The following is a 25,753-nucleotide window of genomic DNA, read 5'->3' on the forward strand; positions in this document are numbered from 1 at the left end:
AAGTATCAAGAGCTATTGGTTCAGCATGACATATTCTTGACTGGCTGCAACAAACATCTGTTGGTGGTTTTAAAACATTAAAAACCCCACAGAAAGAATGAATATTTAACTATTCCACCATCACATTTTTCAGGATCTAAAATATTGTTGATTTTCATTCATCAACTCCTTTCCTTAAGTCCAAGAATAGATCAACATAAAGAGAAACTCGGCTTATAGTCCTTGCCTATTGCTCGGCAACCATTCTTTTCAGCCGTGCTCAGATTAAAAATTTAAATATTAGAATTCCCTATACTGGCTCCTTGTAGAATGGATTCTCATTGATTGTCAGCATGACTTTATTCTCTGCCATCAAAAAATTAAAATCAATATCAAATTGAAACAATCAGATTAATCATACTTCACTAGGGTGGGTTCATACTTCACATGCTTCACGAGGGTCACTAGAGATACAGAAAAATGAAAAAAAGAGAATTTTCAAATCCAAGGAAAACGTGGAAAAGCCATGTTTTAAAAAAGTGGAAGATTTGAAGCCCAAATATCACTTTTGTTCCCTTATGAAGCTCTTTGATTTATTCAGTATAATTTTCAAAAATATCATCATAATAGGATTGACTCTGATTTATATTATTAAATTACTTCACTTTATCACTGTTTTTAAAACAACATAAATCCCTACAAACCCAATGGTAGAAGGAAATACTTCTTCACTTTACCAAGCACGACATCGGCATTCGAGAACTATGTGTGAATGTGCATCACTTCAACCACCTACGCTCCAGGCCAAAGTATTACACATAATCTAAAAACTTCGCATGTGTACTTGATAAAGATTTGCATGGCAAAAGTTATAAACATAATGTTACTAAATTGGTTTTAACAACAGGAAACCACCCGATAGAGGCAGAAAAACCAAGTGAAATGTGTACCTGACGTACTTTACGCGTTAGTAAATGAAAAACTGTTGTTCGACCTTACAAGACTTTCACAATACACAAGTGAGTGCAGCATTTTTGAATCCACCAGCACATAGCTCATAACTGCCAAGGCTGACAGCTGATTTCAAAATCCAGATCCTGAAGTAACTGCCTATTGACAGTGGCTATTTTATTTATGGTTATTTTCTAAAACATTAAACTAGCCAGAAAAACAATATCATGACAGTTCACACAATTCTAATGAAGGCACATGATAGGTTACTTCCATTATGGCAATTAAAAAAATGGTTTACATTAAAATTAATTACCACGTCATTAGGGAAATAGGAACTAGTTTAAGTTACACACATAATAAAAAAAATAGTTAAACAAGACAAGGAAAAATTTAAATAAAAATTGGCTTGCCAAACATGAGAGGTGGTATAATTTGAGGTTGACTGCACTGATTCATTGGCATGCATATGAAGACCATAGGCAAATCATGGAAAATTGAAGTTTATGTTAATTCAGAACATGTAAATACAAGGTTTTACTTTAAATATTCTTATACTAAATTAGTATGCCTCTATAAAGGAAACTTATTTCTTGAAAACTTTGCGGTGTTCCATAACAATGAGTTGCTAGAACACATTAGCAAATGACTAAAGCTAAAAGGTTAAAAGCAACCCAGAATTCAATGCATTAGTATCATGAATGACTGCTTGACAGTTCTATGTGAACATTTTCCAGCAATACCAACATAATATTTCATGATTACATGAATTTGTGAGCGCTTTTTTATTTAAGGACTAATTTTAGGTTGGCATAAAGGAAGAGGACCTTTCCCCAACAATGCTCATAATGGTTTATAATCACATATTTCTTAAGCGATGGCAGTGTTTCAAAATTTTCCAAAAAAAATAATGGAGCAATATCCCCAGTCTTTAAATGTCATGGCTAAATCCTTAATTTCTTCTGATTCCCAGGTATTTTTAGTCCGTAACCGCAATATATGTAGTTCACTGTTTATATTCCTGATGAATTATTCTCTGCAGTAAAAATATTTATGTGGTTATTAAATAGAATTCTCCGCCAAAATGGACAATTCCACATTTTGACATCATTGCTTTCATGTGAGCAGAGTAACTTCCTCCCTTGGCAGTATTTAGATTTGTTTTTCGGCTATTTCAACAATGATAAATACATTTCACCATCCAAAAGTATTTTCTGAACAGGATTAACAGGAAAACTTACTGTCTCCGGGGCTAAACTTCTCGGCAACTGAGAGATGGGAAAAACACAATTAGCCCAGGCAAATTTGTTTCACACATGTGGATAACAAAATGCCCAAATGACTCAAAGGACAATCCAAAAAACAGATGCATTTTTAAAAGCTCTCTTCAATTTCCTCTAAAAAGTAAGTACATTTTTTCTTCAGTACATTAACAGACTCCTTAAAGAGCATTTCAGGAGGGATGGCTCCAACTGATTCAATGGAAACTGTAAAGAAATAAAAGATGAATTAGTGATTTTCAGATTTCAAAATTCTCCTGATAACTTTAACTGGAAATTCATGTAAATAACAATTCAATTTTGATTCAGAATCATATGCCAAGAGCACGGAATTTAAAAGTGAATTTTCACTTTTGAGTGCTGAAGGAAATTGCAATGAAATGATTATACCTGATCCTTCCAACCATAATTAACTCTCTCCTTTTAAAGTATGACTGCATTAATGTCAATTGTCCATCTATCCCCATATTTATATTTTGATAATTCTGCAAACAATGCAAATGGAATTTTGGTTCCAAATTTTAACATAGATAGTGAAGGTGACATACATTTATAAAGTAAAATACATTGTGTAAATAAATAGATGGATTGACTATTAGCATAAGAAAAGAAAACCACAGATTCATTAATAAAAGGATTACAAAATGAAATCATAATGAATACTCAATTTTCTTAAAAATAAAAAATTGAAAACAATAAACTTTATGAAAGATGGGAATCAAGATTGGAGTAGAAATCACAATAGTTTTTACATATTTTAACAATTAATTATATGATATGGGTGTGGAAATAAAATTTATATAATTCTAGCATTCTAATCGAATAAAATATTTTACTAAAACCCTAAAAAAGAGAAATGGCATTAGGAAATATAACATCATTTCATTACAAAAAATCAAGAAAAAAAATAAAATATATTGTTGCAAGAGCTTGTCTTTAATGATGCTATTCTTGGGATTAGGTTACTTAATTTATATGCCCCTAAAATTCTACTATCAACTAGAAATTTACAACTGCCAACTCAATTACAAATTTTTAATGAATTTACTGCCCTATATATTCTACTGTTTCAGGCTTCACTTCGTGGAAGTACCAAGTTCTTTTGCAAAGGAAACACTTGGTTTTTCCACATAAAATAATAAAATAGATTTTATGTGGAAAAACCAAGTGTTTCCTTTGCAATATGTATCGTTTCCACAAAGTGACGCCTGAAGCTATCTCCTTTACCAAGTTCTTTTAATATTGCTGCCCTTTTTCTAAATCTTGCGGCAAGTTGCCTTTGTTTTAACTTCACCCATTTCTAATGTTTAATGTCAGAAAAATAAGCTTATCTGATAACAAAAAAGTACAAGGTAAATAATGCTTTTTAATTAATAAAATGAATAGTAACAGAATAAAAATTTTAGTACTTGTATTTTGATGTATCATTGACCAAAAATAATATAATAAGTAGCATCAGTAACTGTACTTACAGATAAAGTGATCCCTAACTCTGTCCATCTTCACAGCATCTGCAAGTTCTTTGTGCCTAAACACATTTCGACTGCACATATCGTATCGAGAATCTTCAACTTTTGCCACTCGTCTTCCTGCAATGAAAATTTGTTTGTGAAGAAACGAGTTAATTTTCAAGTAAACATTTGAATCCATAATTTCAAAGTTAGTTTTCAATAACAATCACAAGAAAAACTATTATATAGAGGAATGAAACAGTTTCTGGCGTCACTTGGTGGAAATTCTTCAATTTGAAATTCAATTTAAAATACTTCCCCTTTCCACATAAACCACTTTTATTACGACCTAGGTTTCGTTATGGTGTAACAACCATAACGAAACCTAGGTCATAATAAAAGTGGTTTATGTGGAAAGGCGAAGTATTTTAAATTTAATTTCAATATTATATAGAGTATAATACATTGCATGTTTCCCATGGATTCAATTGCTATTAATAACATATTTGCCTGTCTTTTTCATATCTTCCCTATTCTGTCTACTAATAGCTTTATTTTTCCAAATTTATTAATATTATACTCTTCCACAGTTATAAACACTGGCCTAAGTTAATTTATATAGGATGTATAAGCTCAAATATCGTGACCACTTAACCAAGTCCGAGTATAAATTAGTATTGCAACCATTCTTTTTTTCTTGCTGAATAGCCATAGCCATTTTGACGAGGAATTGTCCTTGGAGGTGTATAAATTGCACTGCTGAGACTGAAACTCGGAGAACTGTGGCAAGACTAAACAAAATTTGCATACGTGTATCTAAATGAATGACCACAATGCTATTCCATCCACAAACAATCCAGTTCCCAAAACGTTTTAATGAATCTAAACACAACTGCAATTTCCTATATAAACCTGCCCACCTCCCAGAAGAAATGAAGTTATGGCTTCACCGCAAAGATCCTGTTGTTGATGTTGTTAATGAGTACCATATCTACCTACATCATCCCAACATCTTTGTTCCCTCCTAACTACTAATCGACAGAAACCAAAGTATTAAAAATATGACAGAAAATAGAAATTCTGCAAGAATTATATTAGGATATAGGGAACCTTCCTCTATGAGCAGTTACACCTCAAATTTTCCAGTGTTAGACCATTTTTTTCTGGGTTTTCTAATAGAAAATTTTTCAAATGCAAAAAAATGTATGCTGCTACTCTTCATTACACATTCTATCAACTTTGGAAGCAAAATAACTTCCTCCAAGTTGCAAATTTAAGCTGATAAGTAATTTTTTACCACAAATTATGACAAAAAGCAATGTTTAACATTCAGGTGCATTTATCACTCACGGAAATACATCCATTTAATGAGATAACAAGCTGAGGAATGTCAGGTGACTCCAGCCATGTGCAAGGCTACGGAATGCTAAGATGGTGATTTACAGAAAAGGTTTTGGGATCTTCAAGAATTTGTGAAATGAAATGGCCCAAAGGAGGAGATTTTTTTGAGATGAAGCAATGGAACCATTCTGACAGTTCATGGGCATGGAACCGTGGGGGGGGTAGGCATAATAATGGGGAATAGAGCAGCACGGAGGTCTTTTCCAAATAAACCATTATGGCGAAAAGAGCAAGAAACCCCAAGATACTGAAGTGGTGGATGCATACATGCATGATGATATCAAAAAAGCAATCAAAAATGCAATTGCAATTGGAGAGTGAAAAATCAACAGCCAAGTAGGAGAAACAATGTGGCCCACATAAATGCAAAAAAGCTGCTACAATTTACTCACAAGAAGGAAGTGAAAATCGTCCAGTACATCCTAGTAAAGCAGAGATTTCAGAATCGAATTACAGACGGAAAAACTCAAGGAGCAGACATAAACAGCAGCCACAATTTAGTTTATACTCTACTTCAGGGTAATCCATCTTCAATTATGTGATGGTACAGTCGGGAAATTCGAGAATCTTAAGTGACATTTTTTTAAAATGCATTTTACTTCATATATGTCCATAATAAGGGTGCATCACTAGACTGTTGCCACCTGGCCATTTGCCAAATTATGACAAAATGATAATCGTTGGACTGCTGACCGGAGGGGCCCAGGTTTGATTCCCGGGCAAGGCACTCTGGGCACCTGCAGCTCCACCCAAGCTATGTGTTTTTTCGGGTACCAGATCTTCAAGGGAAACCATAACCGGCAATGGGAAAGGAACTGGCCCCCCTACCCTGATGTGTGAATTTCACACGCCATATAGGGTGTAGGCTTAGTACTGGGTGATCTCTACCATCACCTACTAAACCGACCTTCGGGTTGATTACTGTGTTTATAGGTATTTTTTACTCTAGTCCATAATACGAGCAAATCACTAGACTGTTGTCACCAGGCCATTTGCCAAATTGTGACGAAATGTACTTAATAATAATAATCTCAAATACAAGATGCCAAAGAAAACAATAAAGAGCCAATGGGATTTAGAAAAGTGGAAGGAAACAACCAAGAAAGGCATTCCAATATGCATTTAAAAAAGAAATGGAAAATTGTAGCTACAAGGGAGTCAAATGAAGGAAGATGATGAGACACGAAAAGTAGACTACTGGAAATTGTCAAAGAAACTTCTTGCTTAAGTGAAAAGGAGATCGGATTGCATAGAGATCAAGTGGCAGTGATTAGAAGCAGTGAGGACGATTTCCCACCATGACCCTTGATTTTTTTTTATTTTCGATTTTATTTCATGTGTACATTAATGAGAAGGCCGTTAACAAGGGAAAGATAAAAGGTGAAATACAGATACATGGAGAAAGGATCAGCAACTGAGCAAAGATGCAAGCACAAGGAACCATAAAGAAATGAAGAGTCAACAGGTAACAGGATAGCTGCAACAAACTGATCCTCAGATTGATAGCCCATGCCCTTGATGATAATGAGAAATATTATTTCATATTCCAAATTAAGTGAACAATTTACATGCAATAAAGGATAAGGAAAGTGAGGAAGGGGTAGGAAATAGAATTCGTGAAAAATACATAGCATTTATTTCCTAAGGGTGGCTTTACCCTGTTGGTTGATATATTTGTTTTAAAATAATGTGATTTTCACAATAGAAAACGTGGGAAAATTCAAATAATATCTAATAACTATTGTCCAGGGAGACTATGCAAGCCAAGGTCTAATGCTTGAATAAATCAAACCTTGGTAATGGATAATATATTCTACAGTAAATGTTTCAAAGTTAGTTCAGTCTAAGTGCACCATTGTAAGAAGAGGTGAAGCAATGTATTGTGTTGCAATTTCATAGCCTGTGCCCATCCAAAACCTTCCTTAAAATGCAGAATGCCAATAATTATAAAGGACATACAGTTATCAAGAGGAATTCAACCTAGAGTGGAGCTGTTTCCACGACCAACTACCCAAACCAACCTGGGGCTTTTCTCGGATTAATACTAGTCTGGTAATGAAGTAATGATACACTGTTTTCAATTATGAGGAATAGCATTAAGGGAAGTAAAGGTTTGGTTTAAAATTTTCATCATATCACCACTTAAGGAATGTAAGTTGTTACATCATATAAAATTTTTCCACTTTCCAGAGAGAAACCATAATAATTAGACAAACCATTTGATATAGGTATTTGATTTTTCAATTGTACAATGGACCACTAAAAAAATAGAATGATATGAATCACCCAATTTAATATCATAAATAACCAAGTATGAAAATTCATGATCCAACGTCTTACCATCATCAGTTTCCACAACTTTGATGACACCAGGAGTAAAGCAGCTTTGGAGTTTATCAGCCAGCTCACCCTCTATTTCTCTCGTTAATGTTATTTCTGGTAGAAGTCTGTAGAAGGCTGTTGCTGTTCAACAGGAAAAAATGAAAAATGTTAATATTAAATTCTTCCATGAAACTTTTACAACTTTTTTGTGCATTCAGCAAGCTAAACTAATGCAAATCAAAACCAAAGCACACAATTGGCAGCTTTTTAACTCAAATGAGACAATTATGGCTGGCTGAATACTGAAAAACTGGTTATTATAAAATTTGGGGATATAGTATATTTTTTATCTTTTGAATGAAATAGAAGAGAGATGCAAAATCCAATTATTCACCAAAAACTATACATAAGCGAATAACACATAAAGATGATTGTGTATTTATTTCAGACACAATGTTATATTTAACTGCCATAAGAACATATTCTGATTTGGAAGAACATTTTCACAGGTATGCTGGATACAAACTTTGAGTTAGTGCTTGATTTTAGAGGACTACACCATAATTTTCAAATCATGATACATACCAATGATTTCAGAAGCCAAACATCATAATATTAACATCACCACGAATAATACATGCAACTTAATCTGAACCTTCCAATTACACAAAAAATCCCTCTAATATTCCTCACACATCATTCCTTATAGAGGGAACCTCCACTTCTATCCATAAATGTTTCCACACACATTTTGTTCGCTGCACACTTCGATCTTTAAACTGTAGGTACAAAGATGTTTCACCTGACAAATTCAAAGAAACTGCGGGAGATGCCATGACAGTAACTTTTAACAGAGTCATCTGCTCACGTGCATTACACTGCAACAATTTCAAAGTATAAAAATCATTTGCCTGGACCAGGATTCAAAACTGAATCCCTCAATGTACAGCCGAAAACCTTCAGCTAGTTAAACTACCGAGGCATTCTCTTAAACTCTGAAAACTTGGGCTTTAAAGGAAAAAGATGTCGTGCAGAAATAATGTACACACAATGTCACAGGTATTCATAGTCGGTTTATCATTTCTATTCCTCACCGACTTAAACATGAAATATAGCAGGGGACCTTCCTCTGAAAGCTACAAGTCGATATACCAGTTCTCTGAAAATAGTTTTGAAATGTAATATAAAACGTCCAAATTCAAGCACTGTGTAATTTAGGCTGATAAATATTGCAGCACCATTTGCTAATACCATCAGATTCCATTTGTAACAATTACAAGAACCTGTAATCTGACATGTAACTTTGAGAAATAGGCTTTGGGTATATTCAAGGAGATATGTACATTGATTGTAGTATATTGTCTTGGTTTAGCTCAGAATTCACTGAATTGGCACAACTGCCATCCTCAACATTTTCATAAACAATTAGATCTTCTAGATAAGGAAATGATGTAGATATAGAAGATGGAGGTCCCCTTTGCCCCTTACTGTTAAACGAGCTTGCTAGAGAGAGACATGGGTAAGGTCTTAAACTGCTGAAACCTGATGCCTTCTGGTAAGACAAGCTACTCATGGAAAGGAGATGAGCATTGGAGTACTGTAAACCCCATTCATTGCATTTGGTGGAGTAATAACCCCCAAATCCTCCTCTTCTGCATGCAAACAAATTATGCTGCCATAAAGTCCATGTTTGAATAGTTAAAATCTACTTACAAGCACACTGAAGCAAAATGACAAACAAAAAATATTACAAAGAGATACATCATGTCTGCAGTTCTAAAGAAGTGCTGAATTCCCAAGGCTTTCCGTGATATCCTCATCAGCTGACCCCATTACTATTTCTGTAATGGATTCAGTACAGTCACCAGGAATTTTGTTAAGTGGAGAATGCACAAACAATTTCCAATACTCAGGATCTTGAATGATGTGTAACTACATGTTTATAGGTCACAGGATGAGCACATGGTTTATAATTCCACTGTAGACATACATACTTCAACTAATCAAAAAATATGACTGCTATTATTTATAACTAAAAAAGATTGAAACAAGGCTTTTTCCTACAAATCATGCCATTTTAACCTTTATTTGTTGTTATCACTTATAAGCTAATTGCATTGAAATGCAAGGTATTAATAGGCTAAAAATGTAAATAAAATATAACCTCTTGCCCTAACAGTACACAATTGTTACCATGCATAACAAAAAATTTGAAAAAGTTTTAACAATTTGATTTGAACAATGAAAAGAGAAGAAAATTGCATATTTTATAAGGTAAATATGGTAGTTCACATTTATAACCATTTTTTGAGGAAGACATTAGTTAAAAAATCACCCCTTTTAGTGCCTACACAATTGTATTTCTTTTTTATGACTACCTTGATGTATAATTACTGTTATGAAATCAGCAAATGTTTTCTGCAAAGGAATCAATGACAACGTACAGAAGGAAAACAGTGAAACTGCTTGTAAACTGGTGAAGAGACCATACAAAGAAAGACAAACAAAATCCAATGACACGTGAGATGCTAATAGAAAGATAGTTGTAGAATATGAAGACATTGGGAGGACATGGAATAAATACATTCAAGTACTCTCTTAGGGCCCAAAACACTTGAAGGCGACCTAATTAAAGAGGAAACCTATTTAAGAGATACAAATGGGGCCCTGAAATACAAACAAATTTGACAGAGCCGTGAAAGACCTGAAAAACAACAAAGAACCAGGAGTTGACAAAGTATGCAGAGAAATAATCTTGGAACTTTGGGTCAAAGCCATTGACACCCTCTTTAGAATAATCAAAGATAACTATGATAATGGAAAACTACCAGACGGCTTTGAGATGAGTGTGATGATTTCAACATTAAAGAAACTAAGAACAAATGACACAGTTTCATGCGTAACATGGTGGAAATCCTTCATGATGAAAGAAGACACTTTGCTTTTCCACATAGAATTTTTTTATTATGACCTCAGTTTCGTTACAGCATATCTTCAGGCATCCAAGGTCCAGATATCTCAAAGACCTAAAGATATTAAGATGTAATGAAACCTAGGTTGTAATAAAACAATTCTACATGGAAAAGCAAAGCATCTTCTTTCATCAAACTAAGAACAGATTAATGGGAGAACATAGAGCCTGATGTCTCAAGCATCGAAAATACATACTTGATTAAGCAGCCAAAGAATAGATGGAAAAATAAAACAAAGCCCAAAAAATATTTGGATTCAGAGAAAAATGAGGAATAAAAGAGAGCGCTTGGGGGCACTGGACAAAAAAAATGATAAATGGAAATAAGTCATTATATGTGGCATTCGTGGACTTGGAGTAAGTATTCGAAAAGGTTGAATGTAACAAGATGTTTAACATACTAGAATTGCTGGGGATGGACTAAAACAACAGAGATCCCAATTCAGAATCCATCACCTCTACAAGCATCAGGTAAAACCATTCAAATGAAAAACAGATGAAAAATACAAGCCAATACACACAGGAGTTAGACAAGGTTGAAATATCTTGCCAGCACTATTCAAATCTACAAGAGGAAATAAAAGGGGCCCAAGAATCAGGCATCAAAGGAGTCGAGGTGAATGGCAAAGAAATTGGCATCTTCGAATTCAAGGATGAGATAGCAGTGAAGGCAAACATGAGAGAAGACCGGCAAGCAACTCTGAATTCTAGGATCAAAGTACATCAGGAATATATAATAAGGGTATGAACAGGAAGAAAACTAAAATCCTTGAGTGGAACTAGAGCATTGGGCAGCAGTAAAGCAAAAGAGAAATGAACCATACAGAGAACTCTACAGCAAAGAAGAACTAAACATATTGGACACTCCTTGAGGCACAATGGATTAGTTAGAGACATGAAAGAAGGGCAAATTGAAGGGGAGATGCCATGAGGAAGACCAAGAGACAAGTGCATAGGACAAATGAAAAAGGAAATGGAGAAAAATGGAGAGTTGGATTAAACCAATCTTAACATTGAAATACTTATGATGATAACTGATAGAATTAATCAAATCCACTCATCACAGCATATAATTGACTTATGCATATGTTGACTTTATCATCATATTAAAATATTATAATAAAATATAAATGATTAAATAAAAATTGAAGGCTATTTCCCAAATTCAAAATTCCTCTCTTGATTAACTTGTAATCATAACTAACACAATAAAAACAGGAAAATTCCATATCATGAAGGAAAAATTCATGGCTCAAGTACAATAATAAAATTAATTTAAATAGTACTAGTGGTAAAACTATAGGGAAATATCAACTCACTATTTTCTGAGAGACCACTGTTTCAAAAAGCAATAAAGGATCATAAGTGGCCAATTCATAAATGGCCACCAGTGTTTTTTTCTCATCACAAGATCAACTTGAGACAGTAATTGTACACAACGTAGACAATCTACAGTTAATTTGACAACATCAATAAAATATAAATAGGTTTAATAACAACCATAAGATACATAACAACATATAACTAGAACCAATTTGTCACATTAACACATACTTTACAACCTAATAAAGAGTTAGAATATGCACAATACATCATGCATTAAGTTATGCGTAAGTCCAAGTTATTATGCATCAAGCATTAAATCCATACAAAAGTGTACATTCCTATTCTTTGCCATGTGAAAGTTCAAATCTCAGTCACTGGGGCAAACAGACAAGATGTCCCCTTCTCAGCTGGGTAACACTTCCCTGGGGATGTTTGCCATCAATCAGGCAGAATGCCTAAAAGTTTTGCTTTGTCCAAGGTGTGCGTACTTGATGAGCACTTCGTTTTTTAAAAAATGATTCAAGGTCTGTTTCCATCACTCAACTATTAAAGTGATGCCCAATCATCACACTTGAGCCTTTTACAACTTTTATCTATGCCTTCACTCAGTTGGTTTCTGTCGATTCCCAATTCAGAATATGCTATGTACAGCTTTTACAACTTTTCACAATTGCCTGCAGATATTTCATGCATTAAGGTTGATGGCATGTTGCATAATTTCGGGTTTATTTACCTTTAGTTTAGTATCTTCTTCATTTATACAAACCGTTCAACATCTGAACTTATGGTGTAGCAGGAATCAGCTGAATTTAAATGTGGAAAAGTCCCAACTACTTTACTTTGCTAATGAAAACAAAAACATGGCCACTTTTGCAATTGAATCAAGTGGAAAACTAATTCCCCAAGCGCCCCATGCAAAATTCCTAGGAATAGTTCTAGACGGGCGGTTGTCCTGGTGGGAGCATATACCTGTATGTCACCTGGGCAAAAAACTGAATACCATTTGCTTCCTTATTAGAAGCATCAGGTTTACCGTAACAATGGATGTCCTCATGTCAATATATTATGCAAATATCTACTCCTGTATAGTATATAGTATCCTTTTCTGGGGTTCTTCTCCGCTTGCAGACACAATATTTAAAATTCAAAAGCGAGCCGTACGGCTAATTGTCAAAGCAGAGCATAATGCTCCTTGTCGTCCATTATTCCATAAATTGAACATTCTACCTTTGCCATGTATTTATATCTATGTATTACTGGTGTACACCTTTGTAAACCTTTCAATGTATGACACAAATTGTGGTATTCACCACTATGGGACCAGGACTAAAAATGATCTGCACCGAACTTACGTAAGAACTAGAACCACCGCACTAGGCCCTAAATCTATGGGTCTCCTTATGTTTAATAAGCTAAACGAGGACCTGAAATCCAGCACAAACATTTATCTACGAGGGTCATCCGGAAAGTAGTACCCGTTCGTGAAATAAAGACACAAAAGTAAATATTAACAAACATAAAAAATTTTATTTGAAAGAGGATACTTTAAACTACTTCTCAACATAATCTCCAAGCAAATTAAGGCATTTGTCATAACGTGTGACAAGTTTCTGTATTCCTGCTGCATAGTCCTTCGCCGCCAGCTCATTGAGATACGCGAGGGACCCATCTTGCACAAATTTTTGCATAATGCAGATGGTGTTTAACAATTTCATGAACAATTGTTCGAGAAACATTGGGAAAATGCTCACAGATGTCATCAATTGTGACGCGCCGATCGTTCCTCACGAATTCGTCAACTGAGCTCACCAGTTGGTCTGTAATGACAGACGGTCTCCCCGAACGCTCATCGTCGTGTGTGTTCCCCCTCCCCATGTTGAAGTTGCGACACCACCGCCGAACAGACGACTCGTCCATTACATTGTCTCCATACACCTCCTTTAATTGGCGATGAATATCACATGGGCGAACGTTTCTTGCATTGAGGAATTTAATCACTGCCCTCACTTCACAACTGGCGGCGTTCTCAATTTTTTTAAACATTGTAAACAATCACAGAAACAACACAGGCAATGCTAGCGTCACGCAACTTGGCTCAGAGAAGGCAGACAAGCCACTGAAGCTATCTGACCTCGTCCAGCGGCTACTCGCGTCGTCAGCACTTCATGCGGCACGAACGGGTACTACTTTCCGGATGACCCTCGTATTTAAAAGGAAATTGAGAGCTTTTCTTCAAAGGAATTTGTTCTATTCTATTAGGAATTTCATGGAACATGAAACTTAGAATAGGCATATGTATTTACATTGTGTATTATTGTATATATTGACGTGTCCTATACTATGTACAATTTTTTTGTATGATGGTCTCTGGACAAATAAAAATTATTATTATTATTTCCTAGTCTACTAAAGAAATTTTGGACACTTCTATTTCAAATAGAATTATTGAGACCCATTACGATGATATGGCATAATTTCCAAATGTTTTGCAATGAATGTTTTACTTTTAAAAGTGTTACCCTGAAAATTTTGTCATCTGATAAATAGACAATACTAATATAAATATGGAGGTTAAAAAATGACATTTTCTCCTCCAAATAATGCAGGGATATGATTGACAATCTGTCATCAATCTTTAATAAAATGTTATTTGCATTGGTGCAATAATCATTGCATTCTTAGTGCCATAATTATGTAGATTCATTTTTTTAAAGATATACAGGATGCGGTGACATAACTTTCTTTTTTAATAAGTCAAAACCTAGGTACAATGACCCAAAACAATGTAGTAACCCCCTAGTAGCATGCTACTTAATCACCTGACTAATTACCCAGTGCCGTTCTCCCCATTCACATTACCATTCCTTCACTCCTCTGCCAACTAACTTGATGCCAAGCAAACCTTTTTCAACATCGTATTAATTCCTCCCCCTAGCCTGCTAATTTATCAATATTACCAATCCTACTCCACCTAAAACCATAAACTCCCCCCCCTCCCTCCCTCTTCTTACCTCAACCAATCCTTTCCTTCCTCCCTCCTCTTCCCTTCTGCCCAGAGATTTATATGGCGTGTTTGACCTGCATTTTTACCTGACCATGTTATACCATAACGAAATATAGGTTGAAAATAAAAAATTTTCTAAGTGGAAAAGCCAAGTTGTTTATTTTCAATTTCAATAAGGCAAAACCTCTTTAAGAAAGGAAGTTATGTAGCTGCACCCAGTACAACATGTTCACACCTGAGAAAGGTGATAAATTTACACAAGTGGATTGGATGAATAATGATTTTATCAGCGAAAAGTGAAGCGTCAGGCGTGATGTTGTGGAATCGAGACATAATAAAAACTTTGTTGCAATTTTCCACAATTAAAACTTTATTTCGACCATGGTTTCGATACACTGTATCATCATCAGGTGAGGAAAAGTACAAGGGGAAGGAATATATATACCAAGCTACAAGGAGGGGTGGCAGGGGAGGAAAGAGCGGGGGAGGGGAAGGGGGGGGGGTTCTCATGAAGAGAAAGGCAGGAAAATCCAATGGAACCCCCGAAGTGCAGACAGCTCACTCTTTGTAGGGAAAGGAGGGGGGAGAAAAGGTGTCGTCAGAAAGGGCACTTAAGGGAAGTTAATGCACAAAAGTGGGGAGGGGCAAGAGAGGAACTGAATGTCATTAAGGAGTTCTGTCTTCTGGTTTCTCCGTTGGATAATTTCTAAACTCTTGAGAGCGTCCAATTTCTTGCTTTTATGGAATTTGTGCAACGGTTTAAATTCAAAGTCAGGGGAATGGTTCTTCTCCAAGAGGGGGGTCGCAAAGATGGATGTGGTGTTGCCTAACGTATAACATTTCCGATGTTCCTTGATGCGTTTGGCGAAATTTCGTCCAGTCTGCCCCACATAAGTCGCATTACATTGGCACTTTAATTCATATACACCACACTGTTTATCGATGTCAAATTTGTCTTTGTTTAAGCAGAGTGCTTTGGATACAGAAAAAGGGGTGTAGAATGAAACACGGAAACCATGGTCGAAATAAAGTTTTAACTGCGGAAAATTGCAACAAAGTTTTTATTATGATTTCATCTGCATTATATTCCAAGCAAATTAATGTTTACACATATTTTTATAATTTTTAAAATATTATTCTTTTCACAGATCCTTCACATGTAAGTAGATTACAAATCAAAAATCATAATTTTTATGGCTAGGAAGCAAACAACTCAAAAATTCTTTCTACCATACATTCCTCCAAACATCTCGAAGTTTACTGATTTTTTTAGTTATGCCATTCTTATCGAAAATTATTCATATTTCACTATAGGCATTGCATAGAGTCAAAACCTTAGTGTGCCACATTAGTTGAGAAGGCCAATGCGACTTATGTACTTGACACTTTTTGATTAACCTTCAACACTTCACATTGAATTTTTACAAGAGTGACTGGGTGCATTAAAAAATACTTCGAAACTGGTGTGCTGGAAATATTGAGGAAATAAATTTAAAAATAGTGACTGGCATACTTTCACTAGAGAGATGCTTCTTCAAGTTACACGTCAATTTTCAAGTATTTTCAATCCTTAATCATTTTAATATATAAATGTGGGCCTTTTGATAACTTTGTTCGAAAACTTATCAAATATGCTTTTCATAATACTCATGCAGTTTTGAATGATTGAAATTAATTTTAGGGAGGATTTGAAATTTATTTAAGAGTTTGAGACATGGGACCCACATCACACAATAAACTTATATTATAATTATCAGGCCTTACCTACAGGAGAAAACTTGGCATGATCTCGTCCTATGCCTTTCACAGCATGTAATTTAATGTCTAACTTGTGCCCTGGGCGCATTGAGTTGATGAGAATGTCATTATGTACTGGGCCAACATCATCTGCTGTGTACACATCAGCTTGATTTCCAATTGGTACCCAATTCAGGCTGCCAGAAAAAACTGAAAAAAAAACATTATTTCTAGAGACCTCTTCCATCTGTGAAGAAAAAAAACATATAGCCAGTTCACACACAACCCATTACACATTCACTAAAAGAAATCCAAGCTTCATCTACTCATTAAGACAGGAACAATAGCTGAGCATTCAATGTTTAAGCCACAAGACATATTTGATGACACCTGACAAAAAAATTTACTATCCAGTAAATCTAAGAGAATACGAGGAGGGACGGTAAAGTAACGGGAATTGGGCTGCGGTGGGAGGCGAGAGTGTTGTGTGTGTTGTACGTCAGGCTCACGGCACCTCATCAGTGTGCGCAGCACTGTCGCTGTGACTGGATCAGTCCATCTGTGAGAGCTGTTTCAGTGAAACAACTTTTTTCATTTCAGCAAAAACTGTGATGGCGGATTATCAAGAGCAACGCGCTGCAGTGAAATTTTATTTCCTGTTGAGGAAATTGAGTTGAGGTTGAGGAAATCGGCCGTGGTAACTATTGTAATACTCAAGACTGCTAATCGGGAAGCTGCCCTGAGCAAAACCAGAGTCTATGAGTGGTTTACATGTTATAAAAATGGTGAAATGTCAATTGAAGACCAACCCCGTTCAGGCCGCCCTTCAACATCAAGAACTGACGAAAACGTCGACAAAATCAATGCCCTCATTCATGAAGACCGTCGCAGAACCATTGATCAACTCTGTGAGATGCCTGGAGTGTCATGGAGTTCAATTCAGAGGATTCTAGAGCAGATCTTTGGCACACAGGCAACTGGTTCTTCCATCATGACAACGCGCCAGCTCATACCGCCCTCTCCGTGATGCAGTTTTTGACAAAAAATGACATGACATCAATTTTCCACCCCCCCTCTCACTGGATTTAGCTCCCTTTGACTTCTTTTTGCTCCCCAGACTCAAAAGGGACATGAATGGAAAGCGTTTTGACACTGTGGAGGAGTTAAAACAAAAATCGCTAGAAGGCCTAAAGGACATCCCGATAGATGAATTTCAGAAATGTTTCGAACAATGGAAGCATCGTTTGGAGAAGTGCATTGTCGTCAATGGGGAATAATTTGAAGGTGAACAAAATTTAATGTAAATATATTGAGAACTAAAGCATCTATAACAACATTCCGGTTATTTTTGGGTCTCCCCTCGTATGTGACTCAAATTGTGATTATATTCTTAAGAACTGACTGTTTTGTGCTCCAAGCATAAGGATATCCAACATTTTGATAAATGATAGACATGGTAAAGAAACATGAAATGCATACAAGCATAATTTACAGTTAAAAACAGAAAGATATTTTGAATATAGATTAAGCCCTTCCCTGGGGGAGAAATCATTCCAATAGGCAAATTATGGTACAATATTCACCTTAACAATTTTTATTCACCAGTGAATATTTGAAATACCTCACTTGTCTTTTCACTGGAAGGCTCTTTGGAGAGTCCAAGTCCCTCTGGAAGTGGAAATTGGTATGATTTAGTGGCTAATGCACTGGCTTCCCAACCCGAGTGCCTGGGTTTCAATCCAAGAGGTGGCCAGATTTTTCAGCGGTAATGGAAATCACCTCTACTTGGGGTTCTATGTGGAGAGCACTTATAATGAAAAAGCCATCTGTTGGATGGGACGTTTAACTGTTAACCCCTTGGTGCCTTTCTTTAAGAGTACACTAATGCCAGGGTTTCCCTCCACCCTTCCTCCATTCCCTGAATACCCGAATTACCCACCTATCTCTTCTGACACAAATGACATCCATGGTTTGTTGCCTCCCCTAATTACTACTACTCCTACCCTGTTGTTGTTCCTGACTAAGTATTGATATTCTTGAGAATGACCGCAGGGCATGTGAATGGCTGTATGAATAGAAGAAACATAGAAATTCACAAGAAATTTTCCACTTTTCAATTCTTTAATTCCTTAATATTTTCAGTGTACTACACCACATTTTCAGGTTTTCATTTCAAGCTTGAAAATGGTGTAGTACACCAAAACTAGTCAGTATTAAAAAATCGAAAAAATGGAAAATTGCAAGTGTTTTTCTCTGTTTCTGATATTATGGAACGATTCCACCACATCACACCTGATTCTCTATTGTACATTGGTTGTATGAACTTTGCTTGGCGTGAATTCTTCATTTTGCTCTCAGTTTTCTATATTTTTCCCATTATTAATACTAAACAATGGTATTTTACCGAATGCACACGTTATCCCTATTTTGCATCCAATGGATTACAGAGGGAAACAAAACAATCATTGCAGCCTAAAATGCATATAACCATTAAACACCAGTGATAAGTACTTTTGACACATTCAGTTAAAGAATGAATGATTTCTGCCGACTGTTCTCAGCTCATTTTAAATTCATTGATCACAACTGATCGCTCCCTCGATCGATTACACCTGAGCCATTCTTCAACAGATACATTCAATCTTCACACTCACACTAAACACAAGTAAATGAATTCACTTCCTGCTCAAATTTCCTCACCATGCATATAAGTACATGGCTCCAAAATGAGTTTTGAACAATAGGAAAATTTATCCTCTGTGCTAAAATTATAAAGTGCAAAAGGAATAGAGGGATTTATATCCTGCTATTTCATATGCTTAAATACTCTTCCATTTATATTGCACCATAATGTAAAATATTCCTAAGGTGACTTCAAAATTTATCAACAATTTTAAATTAGTATATTGACAAACCAATACATTTTTGAACATTTGGGGTTAAATTCATTTATATTTTACAAAATTAAGAGTAAATGAGGCAAAAATCAATGGAGTTTCAAGAACAAATTATTTACAGAAAGGTTTTATTCAAATAATGATATCTATGGGCAGTAAATATGATGGTTTGTTTATTTTTGATGAAATTATTTGAAGTAGGCTAGCCTTCAGGATAAATTTGACCTCGTCCATTAAAGTTTCCTAACAGAAGGTGATAATATGCAAATCATATCATAAATACATTTTCAACATTAATACCCCATTCATGATTTTTCAATTCCTTCCTCTTATTAAATAGAAATGGATCAGTTAAACAGAGATCAGTTGGAAATAGGATTTAATGGTTGGCTCTCAGATGGATTGGTTGAATTGCAGACCATTCAAAGATGAGATGAAACGATTGAATGAGATCTTTTGGAGATTGGAAGGATCAGCTGACCCAAGATCGGTAGGAGAATGGATGGATTGGTAGCATGGAGATCAGTTAGAGATAGGAAGGCTTGATAACAAACATTAAAGCATTAATATCATTCAGATTAATTTAAAAATGTCAGCAATATGAAGTAAAAGAGTAAAGGGACAATATAATGAAGCAATACTTAGATAACAGTATTAAAAATTTGCAAATTGAATAATTGTGTTACGATAACAGCCTAAAACATGTCCATTTTAGCTAATTGTTTTGACATTCGTGAATGTAACCAGGAGTCCAACTTGTCCATTGCTTAATGATATTGTATTAAGAAACACGTGTATGAGATGAACAGAATTACATTTGAAGTGGAGTTCAAATGTGTATTGCTCATCACAAATCATATCTGGAAGACACGATCACTTTGAACCTAACTTGGAGATGACAAGTGAATAGAATGCCTGGTGCATGACGAAACAGGCATTTTAAGTCATAGTTTAATGCGTAGTTGAATGTATGCCGAAAATTATAAAGAATAGCTTTCCATAGGACTGCCACCAAATACGCCGTGAGGTTTCATTCCATAAAACATTTATTGATGAACTGGACAAATTATAGAGAAAGCTACCAGGTGCATGAAGTACTGCTACGTTCAGTATACAATACATCACACATACAACAAACTACATCCATAATTCAGACATTAGATAGACCCAGCCTGTCAAACCATGTAATATATTCAAGGTTTCATTTTTCCCTTGTCCTCACGATCAAAACATTAAGAGAGTGAAACTAACAAATCATTGAAATATACCCTTTTTTGACTTTTTCCAAAGCGTTTTCATAGCCAGTGTTCTCACAACCACTACACAATGATACTGCAGCAGCTAGTGGTGCATTGCATAGCTGTATGCATACCATACCCAGGTTCCACAAATGGCCCAAACCGACTGAAAGAGGTAATCACTGTCGCTAGTGTAAAATAAAAATGGGTTAATCTTCAAATTTGACCCAGGCAGGCAAATGAAAAAATTTTGGAGAAATAAATTTAAATAAATCTTTTTTTTATCTAACAATTGGGTTTGTATAAAAAATATCAGGACCAATTTTTTCCTTATGTGTGCATACAGTGCTGGATTAGACCATCAGTTAAGTGTGCGCATAACCGTGGATCATATTGTGATTGATTAGATGACAGTGCACATTATTATGACAGAAAATTTGGTAATGAGAAAGATCTGTGCTAAACTCGTCCCTAAGGTCTTGATGGACAACCAAGAGCAGAGTCGACTGACTGCTTGCGAAGACCTGCAACAGCATCGTTACGATTCCCCAACCCCCTTACAGTCCTGACTTGGCAACAGCAGACTATTTCCTATACCCAAAAGTGAAATCCTCCCTCAAAGGATACCACCATGGGACCCTAAGTGCCACCAAAGAAGCTTGCTGCTCCGGGAATCAAAATGAATGGCTTTTGCAGAAGGAACAGTGGAAGTGAACAATCAAAAAATGATAAAATTGGTTCCCCAAGTAAGAACCTACGAATTTTGACGGGGAAAGAAATCTGGAAAGTTTTACTTTTGCTATCCTACTTTGTCAGCTGCATTATCTCATATTCAGTCAGTATTATTTTTTGCTACTTTCAAGTTGTAATAAATTATGTACTTTGCAATACTATGCAGACTTGTCCTCTCCCCATGTGGGCATAATCTTCAAAATCCAAAAGAGGATTATACGTATTATGAGCAATGCTGCTTGCGATGCACCATGTAAACCTCTCTTCAAAAGACTCGGTTTATTACCAGTACCTTGCATATATATATTTAATGTCATCTTGCATGCAAAGGGTAATATTTCCCATTACAAGTCCAACCACAATTACCGTAGTCACTGTACAAGGACCTGCAATGACCTGCACCAACCATTTGTCAGGACACACAATACTGCCCATGGGCCCAAAGCAATGGGCTTAAGGTTATTCAATAAACTTCCCCAAGAAATCAAATATGAAACAAAAGTACCTGTTTTCAAGAAAAAGCTGTTTAACCTCTTAAAAAATAATATGTTCTATTCTGTAAATGAATACCTTGAATTGTCGCTATGCGTCAATTCCGGCTTAAACAATTGATATGTAATTATACTAGTGTATTGGTATGTATATATACTACCTTGATCAAAAATTTCCCGGAATTTATTCAGAAAATTAAAAATACAAGTTTATTCATCTAAATCTATATTGTCCCCTTCAAAGTAATCCCCATCGACTGCAACACACTTATGCCAGCGCTTGATCCAATCCTCGAAACATTTTTTATATTCGGTTTTCGGTATGTCCATCAGTGCTTCCTGCGATTTTTCCATTACTTCCTCTCGGCTGCTAAAACGCGTTCCCCGTAATGGTTTTTTAACTCGATTGAACAGAAAGAAGTCACAGGGAGCCAAATCAGGTGAATTCGGTGGCTGTTGGATGGTATTTGTTGCATTTTTCGTTAAAAAATTACGAATAATGATAGCACTGTGCGACGGTGCGTTATCATGGTGCAAAATCCACGAGTTTTCTGCCCACATTTCTGGTCTCTTTCGGCGAATTGCTTCACGCAAACGTCTCATAACGCCCAAATAATACTCTTTGTTTACTGTCTGGCCTTCTGGCAAAAATTCATGATGCACTACACCGTTGTAATCCATGAAAACCGTCAGCATTGCCTTCTTTTTTGACTGAAAACGACGTGGTTTTTTTGGTCTCGGCTCATTTGGTGAACGCCATTCACTTGCCTGATGTCTGGATTGCGTGTCGTACTCATAAACCCACGTCTCGTCTCCAGTAATGATCCTTTTGATGAATGTGGGATCGGATTCAGCCTCGCAAATCATGTCTTTTGCGACGTCAACACGGTCTCTTTTTTGCATGAAATTGAGGTCTTTTGGCACCAACTTTGCTGCTACACGACGGGAACCCAAATCATTAACCACAATGTCTTGGGCGGATCCATAGGCAATGTTCAAGTCCTCCGCTATTTCTCTGATGGTTAATTTGCAGTTATTGACCAACATTTCTTTTACTTTATCAATTTTTTCACCGACTTTCGATGTCGATGGTCTGCCACTGCGTTCATCATCTTCGATTGACTCACGACCACTTCTGAACCGCTCGTGCCACTGGTAAACGACCGTTTTTTTTAGAGAATCGTTGCCGAAACACTTTTCCAACATTTCCAACGTCCGTGCGCCACTAAATCCGTTTTTTACGCAAAATTTAATACAAGTTCGTTGTTGCAAATTTAAATCCATTTCTGAAATTGTAAAAAATCGCCAACACACACAGAGATAGATGTACTCTTGGCTACGTAACTTTTGCAAATGTCAAGTTATGACACTAAGATTTAAAGGGAATATCAACAACAGATGTACCAATTTAACAAAAAAAACAGAACTCAAATCGGAACGATGGGAGCGCCACACGGTGGTTATTCCGGGAACTTTTTGATCAAGGTAGTATATTGTATCTCTTCTATTGTGAAATTGTGAAAATTATATTTGACGTGTCCTATATTTGTGTATGCATGAATATGCAACAAATCTCCGGACAAATAAATGTATTATTATTATTGATTTAGAATATTAATATCTAAAAATAGCCCATCCAATATGCATAAATGGCACACAGCCTACATATCCCGCATACATTTTACAGTTTCATTACATGCTTGATTCAGTAACGGGAATATTTTTGAAATAATTTAAAAAGTAAAATGCTTTGAGAATCATGAGATCCTTGATGAAGGTTCCTCTTCCAGTCAGAGAGACAATAGCATAAGAGTCACCAAATCCAGAGAGTAATTTTTATACTGAACTCAGAGAAACTTAGTGCCAGAGCTGACCTTAAATATCAATTAAAGGCATACAGGTACTACTGTTTCACGCCACTTCAAAGTTATTTTCATCTGTTTTGATTGAGACTGCTCTCAAGCAAGCAAAATTCTGTATAAATATTTACTTTTCCATGCTCTACGTATGCACCCAATTCATTGAAATCATAAGGCTGTAATGTTCTGGATGCAATGACTTAATATGAAATGACTCTTATCATATAATAAAATTTAAATTTTTAATTAAGGCGAAAGTTTACGTTTAAACACTAAATATGTGTCACAACTTAATCAAAATCAACTGAGTTATACTAGTTTAAGCAAGCATCATTGACTAAATTATACCTTTATGATTGATGTAGATTTCATCGGGGTTACAGGAGTCTTTGGAAGCATTTTTGTTACTTGAACAGTTTGCTTTTAATTCAAACTCTAAAGTATCCTGTTCGGTTCCATTTTCATCACCTACAAGGAAGAGGTTTAGTAAATATCACAAGCAGATACATAACTAATTAAATACCAATTTTGAAATGTACACACTGATTTAAGGATTAAAAATCAAGATTATGAGAAAATTGGTATAAAATTGACAAATACGGGCATTATGGTATTGAAAATTACCTTCTTGGCGATATTCAAAACGCCTAGGATCAGCTTTCAGGGGAATGAGACCCAATCTATGAGCCAGAACTTCATCTTGAAGAATACTGGTGTTGTTATAAATGAATACTTTTTCAATTGCCATACTTGGTAACTGTAAGTCACACCAGTTATCATAATATAAGATGTGGAATTTCTAACATTGGTTATTTTGTTATAGCAAACTATTGAATCTACCTACTAACCTCCACCAAAAGTATCCTTCTAAAAGCGTTTGGAATGGCAGCTTCCATGCCAATTAAATCAAATTCCATTTCATTTTCTTCGATTCGTTTGATTACAATGCGGAAATTCTGCAGAAAAAATGTGCAGTAAATTGAAAAAGAGCTAATGAAGTCTTCATGAGTAAATGGAAATATATATATATCACAAATACTTTACAATATATAAACATAAATAATATATATACACAAATACCTTTTTGAATTTACCGAGGTCAAAGGAATCGTCATAACCAGTGCATCCATTTGGGTAATTGGGCGCGGATACCTGAAAATCATATCAGTAGCTTATGCAGTTTAATTAAAACTGGGCATAATGTATTATTTTATAATACTTATACATTATACAACTAAATGCGACGCGTTGTACTTGCGATCCGCAACAACTGTGAACAATTTAAATTGCTAATGAGGCTGGAAAATGCATTATCGATATAAATAAAAAAAACGATGACAATTTGAAGTTGCTATTCGAGTTAACCCTGTGGATTTCTAGCATTACCAAGAGTTCGGGAAACTTCGTCAGAAGATAGTAGCATCACGTCGAAATGGTACAATGAACCATAAATTAAAATAAATACGACATGTATGATTTACCTTCCAACATAGTGAGAGAACAACGTCAACTAAGCACACTGTTGACAGCTCCGTGCTCACACAATCATTAGAGTGCCAGCGCAACTACTTCTCCAAATACATAATAGCTGGGAACCGTCACACATATTCAATCAAATCAATTGGTGATATAATAATCAAAGATAAATCTACGACTTAGACAGACTATGTACCTCACCATAGACCGGTTAACTCGGTGACAGAAATCTACTTACGTTCGCTAATGAGTGCTCCCCTACAGATATTCGTTTTCTAGCCTCTTTAATTGAAGCCATTAGTAGGTACTGTCAATTCTCCTCGAATAGAACCGCTGAAGAAGTCACCTTGATAGGAACTATTGGGCCAAAGAATATGGCAAAACGCAGCTTACATTCATAACAGTGGCCATGTGGGTGAAAACAAATGAAGTAAGATATTCAATCATTGGCCCATTTAATCATAAGGGGCGTTGCGCGCCGTATTTGGTTGGCCGTATGATTCTCCGTTTCGAATGCTTTTTCGTGCCTATGGCTTAGAATATGGAACTGAATTCAGTAATGAGATATTACAAATTTTTGCTAAGCTACAAAAATGATGTTCTCTTTGCCATTAAATACCTTTTTTCTCGAAAAACAT

The 25,753-nt window shown here is 35.7% G+C and overlaps 1 protein-coding gene across 2 annotated transcripts; it reads right to left on the reverse strand.

Moving 5' to 3' along the window:
* Positions 1-1,672: 1,672 nt before the first annotated feature.
* On the reverse strand, positions 1,673-25,518 carry Polr1C (RNA polymerase I and III subunit C). 2 transcript variants are annotated; one of them, XM_071599195.1, is made up of 9 exons: positions 25,354-25,518; positions 24,720-24,791; positions 24,488-24,595; positions 24,264-24,396; positions 23,988-24,107; positions 16,450-16,632; positions 7,403-7,519; positions 3,683-3,799; positions 1,673-2,417 (listed from the first exon to the last, which is right to left on the reverse strand). In XM_071599195.1, the coding sequence occupies exons 1-9, from the start codon at positions 25,411-25,413 to the stop codon at positions 2,305-2,307; spliced, it is 1,023 nt and encodes a 340-aa protein (XP_071455296.1). In that variant the 5' UTR covers positions 25,414-25,518; the 3' UTR covers positions 1,673-2,304. The 2 variants fall into 2 exon arrangements, with proteins under 2 accessions (XP_071455296.1, XP_071455295.1); XM_071599194.1 differs by having other exon boundaries at positions 7,403-7,525.
* Positions 25,519-25,753: the final 235 nt, after the last annotated feature.

The sequence above is a fragment of the Hetaerina americana genome, unplaced genomic scaffold (assembly GCF_022747635.1).
Source record: "Hetaerina americana unplaced genomic scaffold, ioHetAmer1.1.p SCAF_11, whole genome shotgun sequence".
Classification (NCBI taxonomy): Eukaryota; Metazoa; Arthropoda; class Insecta; order Odonata; family Calopterygidae; genus Hetaerina; species Hetaerina americana.